This window comes from Oncorhynchus tshawytscha, linkage group LG09 (assembly GCF_018296145.1).
Source record: "Oncorhynchus tshawytscha isolate Ot180627B linkage group LG09, Otsh_v2.0, whole genome shotgun sequence".
NCBI classification, from domain to species: domain Eukaryota; kingdom Metazoa; phylum Chordata; class Actinopteri; order Salmoniformes; family Salmonidae; genus Oncorhynchus; species Oncorhynchus tshawytscha.
In genome coordinates this window covers 39,430,774-39,445,514 of record NC_056437.1, presented here as the reverse complement: position 1 = coordinate 39,445,514, position 14,741 = coordinate 39,430,774, and the positions used below count along the sequence as shown (strand labels likewise).

At 40.0% G+C, this 14,741-nt stretch overlaps 1 protein-coding gene across 4 annotated transcripts in view; it reads left to right on the top strand.

The window, feature by feature from the left end:
- The first annotated feature begins 202 nt into the window (after positions 1-202).
- Positions 203-14,741, top strand: part of ttc3 (tetratricopeptide repeat domain 3) — a 31,304-nt gene continuing 16,765 nt past the window's right edge. Inside the window, exons 1-16 of one of the 4 annotated variants that reach the window (XM_024431915.2) lie at positions 203-279; positions 843-915; positions 1,060-1,102; positions 1,320-1,476; positions 1,576-1,657; positions 1,746-1,799; positions 2,885-3,017; positions 3,682-3,767; positions 4,752-4,846; positions 5,227-5,289; positions 5,395-5,449; positions 5,960-6,146; positions 10,481-10,526; positions 10,626-10,728; positions 12,912-12,948; positions 13,695-13,749. In XM_024431915.2, the coding sequence (XP_024287683.1) occupies positions 853-915; positions 1,060-1,102; positions 1,320-1,476; positions 1,576-1,657; positions 1,746-1,799; positions 2,885-3,017; positions 3,682-3,767; positions 4,752-4,846; positions 5,227-5,289; positions 5,395-5,449; positions 5,960-6,146; positions 10,481-10,526; positions 10,626-10,728; positions 12,912-12,948; positions 13,695-13,749 (1,259 nt within the window). In that variant the 5' untranslated portion in view covers positions 203-279; positions 843-852. Of the gene's footprint in view, positions 280-310; positions 447-528; positions 718-842; positions 916-1,059; positions 1,103-1,319; positions 1,477-1,575; positions 1,658-1,745; positions 1,800-2,434; positions 3,018-3,681; positions 3,768-4,751; positions 4,847-5,226; positions 5,290-5,394; positions 5,450-5,959; positions 6,147-10,480; positions 10,527-10,625; positions 10,729-12,911; positions 12,949-13,694; positions 13,750-14,741 lie in introns of those variants that run through there. The other 3 variants (XM_024431914.2, XM_024431917.2, XM_024431918.2) reach the window with 3 other exon arrangements.

Sequence of the window (14,741 nt, the reverse complement as noted above, 5' to 3'; positions counted from 1 at the left end):
AGGCAGTTAGATTTGGGTATTTAACTGGTGTACTAGCTTAAAAAGTGAGACAGTAAAACGATCTTTGTTAATTGATTTCAATAATATATATTTTTTTCAGTACATGTATATTTAAGTCACTTTGAACAATTGTGATTTTAAATCAGAAAAACGTCCTGTAACGTTCAAGTAAAATAAAAAATATACGGGACTTTTATTTTGAAATGTAGCCGTATGATCAGCAACGCCTGCTCTGTAGTAAACTGAGCATGTTGCCATAAAAGACAAGTGAACAAGAAGGTAGGTCCGTGTGTGCCGTCCCTTTTTTTTTTGTAGCGTGTTAACAGTATTTCATGTTCGCGGTGTCCACATTTCTAAATGTTTTTTTTTTCACTGCAAAGCCAATAAAAAACCGCGCCAAGTTGCTAGCTAGCCAAACGATTGCTTAACGTTAGCTAACTTTCAAGGTGAGTTCGAGGCTTCTGGCAGTCAGACAGATGTTCCCTTCCCCCATCTGCAGTTAGCTAACCAAACAATGACTCCATTAGATGGATATCGTTCGGAAACACAATTTAGTTGTAACGTTAGCTAACGTAAACTTAGTTAGCTAAGTTATTTTTTTCCGCGGAACTAACGTTAGCTATAATTTTGGTTTAGTTAAGTAACGTTATTAACGTCGTTAGTCATCTCCAAACATAGCTAGCTAGTTAGCCCGCGTTAGCTGTATATTCACATGTGGTACGTTAACTTGGTACACGTTCGTTGAGTAATAATAGCTAGTTTGACAACGCAGTTAGCTATGTTATTTAGTTAACGTTATTGTGTATTATCATTGGGCTAAATTATCATGATTCTTGTTTCAGACTTCCCAAAATGTCAGATTCCGACTCCGGTCCAGAGTTTTTGGACTGCGACATCAGACACGGGGCGAAACTTGTGAGTAAACGAGGATGGTTGACTGTAATTTTAAATGGTGAAGTAAATTAGGACCGGTGAGCTAACTAGATCCATTTGAAAATGGACTACTAATGCAATAAATACGTGGCAGTACGTCATTATTAACCTCTTGTTCTTCCTCAGATCTATGACAAAGACAGTCCCTTTGTAGCCCTGCAACCTCCAGGTAAGAAGTAGAACACTAGCTAGTTCCTTATACACAAATACCTAGCTAGCACTGACTCACACTAATTGTGGGTGGAAAGGCTATTGGGAGTGGACAGGTGTGACTCAGATCCTCCACTATCAGACTAAAAACATATCTATTCAAGGTGGAGGTTGACAATTACATGGAAAAAATAACATACATTTTCACTTGTATCACACTGTGTTTAATGTTGCAGATGTTATATATGAGCGATGGAATAAAATCCCTGTCATTTTGAAAAAGAAGGCGGCCCAGTTAATGAAATTGTATGCCTTTTGGTACCACATTCTGCTGCGTCAAGAGAATCACAACACCACACGCTGGGCTGTGCAAGTTGGCTTCTTAGACTCAAAGTAAGAAATGACTTGCAAATTAATGAACTCTCCTGTCTCACATTTTGTTGTTCCTTAGTAGTGTTAATGTGCATGGTTATATCTTTTCACTTTCTCTAGTGTCAGCAATGACTTGAGTCTGAAGAGACTGCACAAGATAGAAATATTGGAGGCTATCCTCAGAGCGATGGAAAAAGGATGTGTAAGGTCTTTGTTACTATAAATGGAACCATACAGGAATTGCAGTGGTGAACCTGAAGGCTCACGTTGTCACTTCTTTTCTCTTCCAGTTATTAGAAGATCAAACAAGGCATATGATCTGGATAAGCAATAAATTTAACTTGGTAAGTGTAATGTATGCACTGAAAATGCAAATATGCTGTATCACTGCTTTCTCTTGCTCATATCTTACCTAATATAGCAACATGGTTTCTTTTTCTAATATGGAACTATCCACTCAGCACAGTAATTATTCATAAGAATACAAGAATGTTCTCTTAATGCCTAAAAAAATGGGGCAACATTCTACTTACGGTTTGTGGTAGCCAAAGAGTGGGGTGCCAATATTAATTGTTTTAACAACTCAGTGATTTTTAAAATTTCTTTATATATATAACAACAACAAAAAATTATTATACACCCTGCTGGTACATAGCCAAGCAAAGGACACCAAAACATCCTGTTCTGTGCTCTTACATTTGAATCGTTGATTACATTATAAGACTAGCTCAACCTGATTTGTCACGTGGGATATCTAGCAACCCGGTGCGCATGAACTTCCTGCCGATTTGGTGTATTGTCTTGTGGAGTTGCCTAGGCAGAGAGCTCTGTAAATATTGTACATAATTATCATTACATTTTTTTGGTCTTGACTCCATTGCAGAATTGGGGTAAAGGATGTGTATATATTTGTCTCATTGCTAGATGGCTGTTTGGATTCAAATAATGTAGCCCTGGCTTTGTTTAATCTGTCGGGAAGAATTACAGAAAGTACTGCATGCTGTCCAGAGATGGGAGAAGAGGCTCAGGAACTGTTCTTAACCACAGCCAAGATGTGGTGGATATTCATGTGCTTTTCAGCAGCTGTGGCGTCACCCAAGTGGGTGCTACATGTTTGGCAATTGAGGACCTGTACCTATGGAGAAACTGTCTGCCGGAGAAGCGGATGTGGTCTGGGCCTTTTTGTCAGACTTTTTCTCTGGCTGTACCATCAATGCCCCCTATGCTGAAGCTACAGTCTTTCCAACACAAACTCTCTCAAACCCCACCCTTTCATCTGAAGCCAAAATGGGGGTGTTTAATCTCCCATCTGTACCATCTCAATTGATTTTCTTGCTTTGAGAATTTTCTGTAATAATCAGCGCTATACACGTTGTTATGATGGTGAAGGCTAGAGGTGTTTTGTTGACTGGTACCTCTCTGTGGCCAGCATGTGCCGGAGGTCCTGGACGATGCGATACGCTGGCTGGAGCGGACAGGAGAGCCCCGCATCAAGCTGCGGGTTCAGGAGCTGGGCCCCATGGGGAACTGCTTTGCTGCCCTGCAGCTCATCTTCACTGAGTGTAAGAACCACTTCTGGGCAGTGTGTCCTCCATTGCTGTTAATATGGTGGTGTGATGATGTACTGTCTGTAAGCCTCATACCGATGTTTTTACAGCCTTCTCACACTAGATCTTAACCTACTGAGGTCTGTTTAGGGCTTAGTGGTAGGTAGCTTGTGGAGGCTGAAAGGTGAAACATGGTAGATGGGCAGTGATAGCCAAACTTTATCGGCAGGGGCCTTGTTTTTTAAGCCAGAATTTCTGGAGACCACCCAAATCTAATGACTACCTTAAATTGTGAATCTCTTTATTTTTTTATTACATAAATAACATTCAATTCATTACATAATTAATCAAAATTAAGAACCAATAAATGCCTTAAATATTATTTCTGAAACATTTGTATATTGTCCCATACAATTTCTATTCTTAACTGTTTAGTCACACGTGCCGAATACAAGTAAGGTCTACACTTATATTCGGCGCATGTGGCAAAGTTTGCTTTGATCTCTGTTAACTGTTTTGTCCCCCCCCTCCCCAATTCCCGTGTGATACCGACTTTGAATATTACTGGGCTATAGGCTAGAATACCACTGTGCAATTAAATATGACATCGTTTATCCTACTCTGGCAACTTGGTTAGCAGTGAATGGGTCCCAATACAAACATGAACTTCTCTCTTCAGATGCCCACTATACACAGGCCATGGGAGTCGACAGAAAAAAAATGATGCGAGAGCTTGCACAGGACCCCAGCCAATGGTCTATTGAGGTAAGAACCTGTAATTTATGTTGTCAACCTTGAAGGACTCATGGCCTCGTCTTATTTTATGTGAAAATGGGGACGATTTGGGAAATTTACTACAATCGTTCCGATCATCAAAATAATGTTCTGAACCGGTTCGAACCAAAAAGTACTGTATCGTTTTACCTGTAAAATGCATTTTTATTTAGCTCATTGAATTACCAATCAGTGGATAGAGCAGGCAAACTAGTTTACATTTGGTGGACAGACAAGTAGCCTATGGTGCAAAATTTGTCAAATTTTGCGGGTGGGTAGAAAGAGGGTTGAGGAGGCTTGAAGCGCTGGGCATCTTATGACATTCATTATTTGAATTGGGGCCACATAATTATACATAGGAGTGGCTTCTGTGGTGGAACTTTGCATTTCTTTTTGAGTTAACTAGCAAAACAGTCTTGTATGTGTGCAGAGCGGCACCAGAATTTAAAATGCATTTTACCATTTTGTAGTTAATAAATCCAATGTGTTAACTAGCCCTAACTTTTTCAATGCTAGTAAAGGATACTAATTTAATCTTCTGTAGCTAATTAAACATAACGATCTTCTGAATCAAGCTTGTAACATCAAGACAGTAGTCTATTCTTTGGGAGGGGCAGGTATCCTAAACATGCAACGGTTTTCATATTACAGGTAGATACTAGAGTTTCTGAGTAACAGTGGGCTTTGCATAGGCACTTAAGTTTTGTGGGACTAAAAATACCTAGAACGTAAAATCACTTTATTAACCAGTTCCCATGCTTCTAAAATAACGGTTATTTTCCGGAAGATTATGGATCACTTTCTTTGTTCCTTCAATGTTATTTTCCAGTCCTCTGTTCTATTCCCTGAACCGGTTCCAACCCCTGATAGTAATGTTTTATTTTTATGAACTAAGTTTTATGGGTAGGTTAATTCTGACATGCTGACAATTAGGATTTGTCGGATTTAAAAAAACTATTTTTTTCCTTTCCTCAGAAAAGTGAAGAGATGAAGACTAGAGGAAATGATCAGTTTCAGAAAAAGAAATATGATGCAGCAGTCAAGTGTTACTCAAAAGCCATCAAATATCAGTAAGTGGTGGTTTTAACATTGGATTTACGTACTATTGGAATGTTGGAGGACAATATAACATACGCCTGTGATTGCATCAAGTCAGGCTGTTTCCCATATACTCTTATCTGTGCATTACCGCTTCCCAATGTGTTTGTCACGGTACCTTTTTTGATTTTAATTGTTTATTCAAGTGACTAACACCCTGCTGAACATGTTCATTTATGGCACCATAAATGTCTCTGAAGTGTAAATGATACTTTGACCACCACTATCATGACTCTCTTTCCCATTTGGTCTATCAAAGGACCAGAATGGTGTACTTAACTACTCATAAATAATATTTTTTTTGTATGTCAAGGAGTTCTTGTTTGATAACATAATCCTATCTATTTTTCAGCCCTGAAAACCACATTATCTATGGGAACCGAGCACTTTGCTATATCCGTAGTGAAAAATATCTGTAAGTCTTTCAAACTATAAACATATGATAAACAAACCTGTTTGTGTAGGACACTTATACAGACCCATTAAACATGTTTAATGATCAAGGCATCATTTGTTACAGAAAAGCTGTTGGGGATGGAAAACGAGCCACTTTAATACAACCAGAGTGGGCAAAGGTATGCAATTATCCCACGGCCACATCTGAATTTCCATTACGATTGCCCTCAGTTTAAAGGGATATTTAGAGATTCATGAAGTTCCCCAGGGTCAGATTAACTTGTGGATACCATTCCAGTCATTGTGCTAATGCTAGTTAACAATTCTGCTAAAGCTAGTTGGAAACTTCAAATGCGAAGACAAATGGTATCCACAAGTTCATCTGACCCTGGGGAAGTAGATAAGTGGCTTCGTTGCCAAAATCCCTAACTATCCCAAGATCAAACCCACTGGTGTTGAAATGAATACATTTTAGTCAGCTCTATGTTCTGACTGACCAGCAAGCTAGTTCTATTGATTTGAAATATATATTTTTTTGTGTGTGTGTGGCATGAAATGCTCAACATTCTACAAAAAGGATATGGTGTGTGATTGTAATGGAATGTTAATGCCCAAAGTACTATCATTCCTAAAATGTCTATGCTGTGAATGATGGCATCTTCCCTTCCTCTGTGGTCTGTGTATGGCAGGGTCACTACCGGTATTGTGAGGCGCTGTTCCTACTGGGGGAACACAAGCAGGCGATAGAGGCCAACGAGTGGGGCCAGACCCTGTGCAAGGCTGACCCAGAGGGCATGAAGGACCTGCTGCAGCAACATTACAAGTTCAACATAGAGATAGAGGAGAGCAAGTTCCACCGGGCAGAGGAACGCAAAGGTAACGGGGAAATTTGCCCACAGAACTTCATATTAAAACCAACTGATCATGTAGGGAAACATAATTACTAGGATACATTTGGAGATGATTGTAAGACTTGGCTCGTGGTTACCAAGATTAATTTGGCGCCTTGTAAATCTCCTAGTGATTTACCATGACAAATCAAAGGGGTGGGTAAAAACCCTCCCAACAAGAGCTTGTCCCATTTGCAAATCATTCTTCATGCGAAGACCGATGCACTGCCATAGATTTTTTGCATATCCAATAGCAGGAAGTGGGGGTGGCTAATCCAAACTTTGTTTACAGTGGGTCCGGAAAGTATTCAGACACCCTGACTCTTTCCAGATTTTATGTTACACCCTTATTCTAAAATGCATTAAATTGTTTTCCCTCAATCTTAACACAATTCCCCAAAATGATAAAGCAAAATCAGGTTTTTAGGAATGTATTAAACATAAGTATTCAGATTAGGGATGCTCTGCTATATTGGTGAACATATCGGAATCGGGTGAAATTATCTAAAAATTCCAACATCGGTATCAGCCGATGTCTAGTTTAACGCCCGATGTCAAAGCTGACGTGCAACCCTAATATAACGAAGGTACATGACGTAACAACACCATGTAAAATGTTGCGCTATACGTGCAACACAGCATCTAAACTGGCCCACGATGTCTGCTGTTTGGGTCAAGCAGTTGTTTGAAGAGTAACAATTTCAATTTTTGAAATCCATTAAAGTTAAGATAATAGAATTCATTGGCCTTGACAATCAACTGTCCTGTCGTGGGTGGTGATGGCTTTCGCCGACTGGTCGAGCACTGGTTAACACTACCAAGTGCGCTATTTTTCTGATGTTACCCTACCGGAGTTGCACAGTAATAGCTTCACGACATGCATTCTATGGGACTTTGCGTGTCAAAGCTGTACAAAAGTCAGCCAACACCGGCCATGAACGATGTTGGTAATAAAGCATCATTTGTTCGACCGAAACTTCTGGGGTAGCTAGCTTTAGCTTGGTACCTAGGTTGCACCAATACAACAGCATGAAAACAATGATCAGTAGAACCTGCAGTCATTTCCATTCTTAGTAATGATTTAGGAATCCTTGTAAGTATTCTTCTATTGAAATGTAACTTTAGTTCATGAAATTAAGTAGCTGGCTAGCTACTTAACCCTGTTCCCCAAAGCTAATGTAATAAGCAGCCAGCTAGCTTCATTCGGCAAGTGAGGCTCGATTGGCCCGGGTTATGTGTTAAGCTAGCCACAAGGATTAGCCACAAGTCGAATTTGCGGTTTGCCTTCAAAATAAGTGTCATTGACAGTGATGCAAATTAATACAAATATATAATTATGACATACTTTTAATGAAGGCTAACTGCAAAGTTCACTGTTGTGGCTAATCCTCATTGTGGCTAGCTTCACATAGATGGGTCCGGCCGCCATTAATCAAACTATAAATTGGTTATTTTAGATGACACCTAGATGTTGTTTTGCTAACTAAATAGCTGTTTCGGTAGCTATAGAAAGCTATATTTTTGGGGAAGAACATTGTTTGCACCCATGAGCTAGCTTTTTTTATGACCAGCACTGTAGGTGTGCGAGGCAACTTTACCTGCATCATAGCATGCGTATCTATGAATTGGGGATGGTGCCAGGTTTCCTCAAGACTTGGCATTCAGGCTTAAGTTCAATTGGTTTCATCAGACCAGAGAATCTTGTTTCTCGTGGTCTGAGTCTTTGGGTGCCTTTTGGTCATCTCCAAGCCGGCTGTCGTACCTTCTTAAAAAACAATTTAAAATTTTTTTTTTTTTTTTAAGAAGAGTGGCTTCCGTCTGGAAACTACCTTAAAGTCCTGAGTGGTGCAGAGATGGTTGTCCTTCTGGAAGGTTCTCCCAGAGGAGCCCTGGAGCCATGTCAGGGATCATTGTGTTCTTGGTCACCTCCTTGACCAAGGCCCTTCTCCCCTGATTGCTCAGATTGTCCTGGCGGCCAGCTCTAAGTGTCTTGGTGTTTCCAAATTTCTTCCATTTAATAATGGAGGCTGCTGTGTTCTTGGGGACCTTCAATGCTGTGAAATGTTATGGTACCCTTCACCAGATCTGTGCCTCAACACAATCCTGTCTCGGCGCTCTATGGGCAATTCCTTTGACCTCGTGGCTTGGTTTATGCTCTGACATGCACTGTCAACTGTGGGACCATATATAGACAGGTGTGCCTTTCAAAATTATGTCCAATCAATTGAATTTTCCACAGCTTGACTCTAATCAAGTTTTAGAAACACCAAGGATGATCAATGGAAACAGGATGTGCCTGAGCTCAGTTGAGTCTCATAAACCAGCGAGTGATGCGCGTTTGTAAACCAGCGCGAGACCGAACAAGCGGTAGGCGAGAAGCCTGACCACGGAGACGGGTGATAAGTTGATGAAGCCTAATTCATGACCTGTAACTGAACAATTGGCATTTGGAAAGTTTGAGGTGCGGGAGAAAGTGTGGTGGAACAAGTGTTGTTAACGTTAAGTATCTTGCTATAGTAGCTGGATTGAATAATCTGTTAGCTAGTCAGAAAAATGAGCCAATTTAGCTGATCAAATAATTGAGTTTGTCTAAAAATTAGACAAATAACACACAGATTTTAATGATACATTTTGGTTGCCTGTCTGGATGTAAAGTTGGTTCTATACACGTTTTTGGCTCTAGTGACAATTTAAGGAAATTAGAAGTGGGGGAGAAGAGTATTTCGGCAAGGCCATTTTCTTGCCTGCTGAAATTCTCCCTGCCGTCTAAGTAACTTAATTTTATGGCTAGTCAAATACTTTCTGTGGCACACTACTGGTCAACATGAGCTACCAAAATTATTCTGAAGTGTGCCAGGCCTTGCAGTCCCCAAAATAGAAGGGAGAATTCAGCAGGCAAGAATGGCTTTGCTGAAATATGCTTCGTTTCTAATTTCAATTAGTCAAATACTTTCTACAGAACAAATTTCACATCAGGATAGTCAACCTAAACGAATAATTAATGGATGTGTATTAAACAGAGGGAGTCAAATGTAGGCAAGCTATAAACATTTCAGATCAACTACTAGTCAAATAAGACATGGGCAAGATGAATTTTGGCAGATTTATTTATAGACTACACTTGAAACAAATGGTCAAACTGCAGACGTTATTGCCTCCCCTGCAATCAGAGGACAAACAAAGTGCTTTCTACTGAGATCAGTGAAATGTAGGTTTAACTGACAACGCAGTGAAGAGCAGAAATCTCAACTAGCAAGTAAGTTGCAGCAATAAAGAATTGAGTGCGTGCGCGTTCACACAAAGGGGGGTAGTAGTTCGGCACAACACCTTTCCTCATGTTACAATGCGTTCATTACTTACTGGAACCTGGCAATCTGACATGTTAACGTACTAACTACTGTTTTCCCGCTACAGTATGTGGTTTGTTTTCAGAGTGAGAGAATTAGGTCAAAATGAGGCATTACTTGTTAAACAAGTGGATTTGGAGAGCAAGTGTAGCTGGGCCTGGCTTATGCTGGATGCCAATATAGGTGAAGGAAATGCCACACTTTCCCTCTTAAATACGGTGAATAAAAATGGGTATGGCAGGTGTACTCTCTGCCTGAAAGACGATGAGATCAATTATGCCAACTAAGGGTATCATGCTCTGCTGGCACATTGTAGAACAGATGTCCACAGGCAGAAGTGTACAATGTAATAACGTGCAGTGTAGCCCAAAGATATTGCTTTTGTGTTGAACTTGACAGTAACGCGTGAGAGGGGATTATTAATTATTTTACTCTGTGAATGTTCTTTTTGCACACATGTAGCCTTGTGCACTTGATCGACGTCTACTGTAGTGGGCACTATAATAGAGCAAAAATATAATGCCTGTTTAATTACATTTCTACTTAAGATGTTTTTTCCTTAAGTGCAATACTTAGAGCACTTGTGACCACACACCTATTATAAAAGCTGTCACGGCTGACTGCAAGATACAAATGAGTTACTTGCAATAGTCTAAGCAACAACATTGCTTTCCTTACAATTTTTTTTTAGCTGTGAGTTAGGGTTACGTTAATCACTTTATTTTAGACTGATCATGTAGTGCATATGTTTTAATTAATCTGCGTTTCCCCCTTAGCAGGGATTCTTTTTTGTTGTATGTTTCAGTGCAACGCAAAGTGTCACCTTGTTGGGCTCTCACCAGTTTGCATCCCTGCTTGTTCCTCAATTGTTCTAAGTTTATAATTGTTTGGAGGTAGTCTGGTTTTGCTAGATCATTGTCTATGTATTATCTTTGATTTTATGTTTTCATGTTTACAATCTATTCATTTCTAGCTGGAAGATCAAATAAAACTGCAGCTAAGAAAGTTTCAAGTAAAAGGTATGTACAGTATTATACAAGTGTTTACGAACCAACGGCAATCATGCATTTGTTGATAATTTTGAAGTTGTTAACCTGATGTTTTACTGTTATCTACAGGACAGAGAGTAACACCAGAGCAGACACTACAGAGTCACAACAGGCTGCTAAACCCACCAGTAAGGTTGAGCCTTCTGCTAAAAACACTGTTCCTGAGAACAAGGTCAGTTACTCAGACCCGAGCCTCAACTTTCAGTACCCTAATTTATGAATTGCATTCAGGATGACACATTTTGTCCAACAGTCCTTGTAGAGTACAAACAGGACTTAATCCAAGAGTAGTTTCAACTACAGCAACTGGTGATTGCTCTGTGTTGTGCACTGATCAGTGAGCTGTTTGATAAGCTAAAGCATTGATGTCATCTCATGGACATTAATGTTTCTAAAGTCCTGTTTGTGAGTAATACTGTTATGCAGACCAAATACACTGAAGAAATATAAACAGAACATGTGTAACTGATTTCATGAGTTGAAATAAGAGGCCAGAAATTTCCATACACCTTATTTCTCAAATTTGGTTCACAAATGTTTAAATCCCTGTTTGAGGATTTCTCCTTTGCCAAGATAATCCATCCACTAGAAGTTGATTAAACAGCATGGTCATTACACAGCTGTACCTTGTGCTCGGTACAAAAGGCAACTCTAAAATGTGCAGTTTTGTCACAACACAATGCCACATCTCAATCTTTTGAGGGAGATTACAATTGGTATGCTGACTGAAGGAATGTCCACCAGAGCTGTTACGAGAATGGAATGTTTTAGAAAATTTGGCAGTACGTCCAAACGGCCTCAACCGCAGACCATGTGTAACCACGCCAGCCCAGGACCTCTACATCCGGCTGCTTCACCTGCGGCATGGCCAGGGACCAGCCACGCGGACAGCTGATGAAACTGCAGAAATTATTTTGTTGCGCAAACCCAGAAACTGTTAGAAATCGTCTCAGGGAAGCGCATCTGTGTGCTCGTCATCCTCACCAGGGTCTTGACCTGTCTGCAGTTCTGCGTCATAAGACTTCAATGGGCAAATTCTCACCTTCGATGGCCACTGGCACACTAGAGAAGTGTGCTCTTCACGGCTAAATCAACTCTACCGGGCAGATGGCGTCATGTGGGTGAACGGTATCCTAACATCAAAGTTGTGAAGAGTTCCCCATGGTGGGGTTATGGCATTAGCAGGCATAAGCTACGAACACAATTGCAATTTATCGATGTCAAATTGAATGCAGAGATACCGGGGATGAAATCCTGAGGCCCATTGTTTCTGTATGATGATGTACAGTCACATGGCTCTGGACACAATTCCTGGAAGTGGAAAATGCCCCAGTTCGTTCATGGCCTGCATACCCACCAGACATGCATTGCATTTGGGAAGTATTCAGATGCCTTCACGTTTCCACAGGTTACATATGTCCTCAATATACACACAATACCCCATAATGACAAAGCAAAATCAGGTTTTTAGAATTGATCAAAAGTAAACTTTATATAAAATGTATAAGTATTAAGACCCTTTACGCAGTACTTTGAAGCATCTTTGGCAGCGATTACAGCCTCGAGTCTCTTGTATGACTATAAGCTGGGCACACCTGTATTTGGGGAGTTTCTGCCGTTCTTCTCTGCTGATCCCCTCAAGCACTCCGGTTGGATAGGTAGCGTCGCTGCACAGCTATTTTCAGGTCTCTCTAGCGATGTCCAAGTCTGGACTCTGGCTGGGCCACTCAAGGACTTTCTGAGACTTTTCCGTCTCCTAGCAAAGGGTCTGAGAAATTATGTAAATACAGTATTTTATTTTTAAACCTGTTTTCACTTTTATGGTGTGTGTAGAAGAGATTCTAATTGAATCAATTTTAGAATAAGGCTGTAATGTGACTAAAGAGGTCTCAATACTTTCTGACTGCACGGTCACCCATTGAGCATGTTTGGCATGCTCTGGATCGCCGTGTTCCAGTTCCTGCCAATATCCAGTATTTTGGCACAGCCATTGAAGAGGAGTGGGACAACATTCCACAGGTCAAAATCAACAGCCTGATCAACTCTATGCAAAAGATGCCGTGCTGCATGAGGCAAATGGTGGCCACCAGATACTGACTGGTTTCCTGATCAATGCCCCTACATTTTTTTTTACGCTATCTGTGATAAACTGATTTTTATACCAGTATTCCCAGTCATATGAAATCCATATTAGGGTCTACTGATTTTTTTTTTCTTCTCTCCAATTGACAGATTATATATGAACAAACGGATATGGTTGCATCTTGTGTTTTTTCAATATTCTTTTCAGTGTTTGTCATCCCTCATGTTTTAGTTATTGTTTATTTCTGATGTTTTTCATGTCACTGAACACAGGGCTTGGAAGTCAAGGTGGAAAGCCAGACACAACCAGGTAGGATGTTTTTGGCTATTTCTGTTTTGCTCTAAATTAAGTCTTCTGTTTGGGTTGATATCCACTGAACAAATATATAAAGTCATTGTGTTATGTGCTCGTCCCATGCTTCATAAGTTGAAAAAGATCCCAGAAATGTTCTGTGCACAAAATTATTATCTCAATTTGTGCTCGTTTTAATGCCTCTGAGCATTTTATCCTTTGTCAGGATAATTCATCCACCTGAAAGGTGTGGCATATCAAGAAGCTGATTAAATATGATCATTACGTGTGTGTGGGGGGGGTGTGTACTTGTCTGTAATAAAGCATTTTGTGGGGGGAAATCATTGATTGGCTAGACCTGGCTCCTCAGTTGGCTGCTCCCCTGCCCAGTCATGTGAAATCCATAGATTAGTGCCTAATGACTTTGTCAGTTTACTGATTTCCTTAGTTCATATAACTCAGCAAGGTGTTTGAAATTGAGTTTATTTTTGTACAGTATAAATGGAAGCAAATATAGTTTGGCCTTTTAGTTTTTGTGGTAAATACAATGCAGCTTTTTAAGTTCCATGAGATGCTTTTGATATGAGTCAGCTGCGTATGTCAATACCTAACAAGTTCAGCCTATCATCACCTTTTTGGTTGTTTTGACTTCCTTGAGCTGTCCCTTTAAGAACACACGCTGCCACTTTCTTTGCCAAGTTGCTGTTTTTTTTCACTGGGAGCCTCATGTTTTCAGAAGCTAACCCTTTTCTCCTTGGTGAAAGGTACAAGAAGAGCACATTCGGTGGATAATACCAAGGTGCCTAAAGAGATGAAAGTGTGAGTTTTATGTTCGATTTTGTTTTCCGGGTTTGTAATACATTAGGCTCACCTCACTGCCAGACCAAAAGACCAGGTCTGCTGTTGATTGGGGATGAATGATTTTTAAAGGAGTATATTGACCCCAAACGGGCATTACTAGTGTGTTAATGTGTATGAACAGTAGGGTGTTGCACGGTATACCTAAACTTCAGTTTTTCGATACTAGAACATGAGTTGTTCGGTACTAGATTTTTACTTTCGGTTCATCTGTCAAATGTTTCATGTCATTTACTGATTGAGTTTTTAATGTGTGGATATATCTATATCTTAATTGTATTATGTAGTTGAAAGCAATGTGTTAGAAGCCTACATAGAGTAAAATGCACCATTTATGGCCAGCTATGTAAACGCTGACATTGATTTTTATTCTTCAATAGATGTTGTTCAATTTGTAATATTAATTTATGTCTTCTAATGCCTCTTACCGGTAAAGATTTTCCATTACATGCTAGAACACATTAAAATGCAAGATGATACTGGTAGCTGGGTCAAGTGCATTCTATGACTACGGCTAATAATATGCCTTTCTGCCTTGGAATTGTGATACCAAAAATTCTGTTATCATGACAACAGTGATGGCAAATTTAAGATTTTTGGTCCACCCGAACAGTGGAAAATAATTGAGGCTTTATCGGAAGCAGTGGATATTTTCTGGTTTATTGAACGCTACCAAGAATCTGAATCTGTTCTTTTAAAATTGTGTATAGGGAAAGCACATACGGCGCACCTTTGTTTGCAAGTTGTGTGGTATGTACTTTCTTGCCAACTTGATTAATGCTTGACAGTGCTTGTCGAATCACGTGGCACACCAACTGCCTACTGCTCTGTGCACACCCTTGCATACTTGGGTGATTTCCTGTTTTTGGTCTGCCTCAAGTAACACCGGAGATATTCAGTTAAGTTTTTGTGTTGTGCAATTGACGGTAGGCTACTCAGAAGTTAGCATTGTC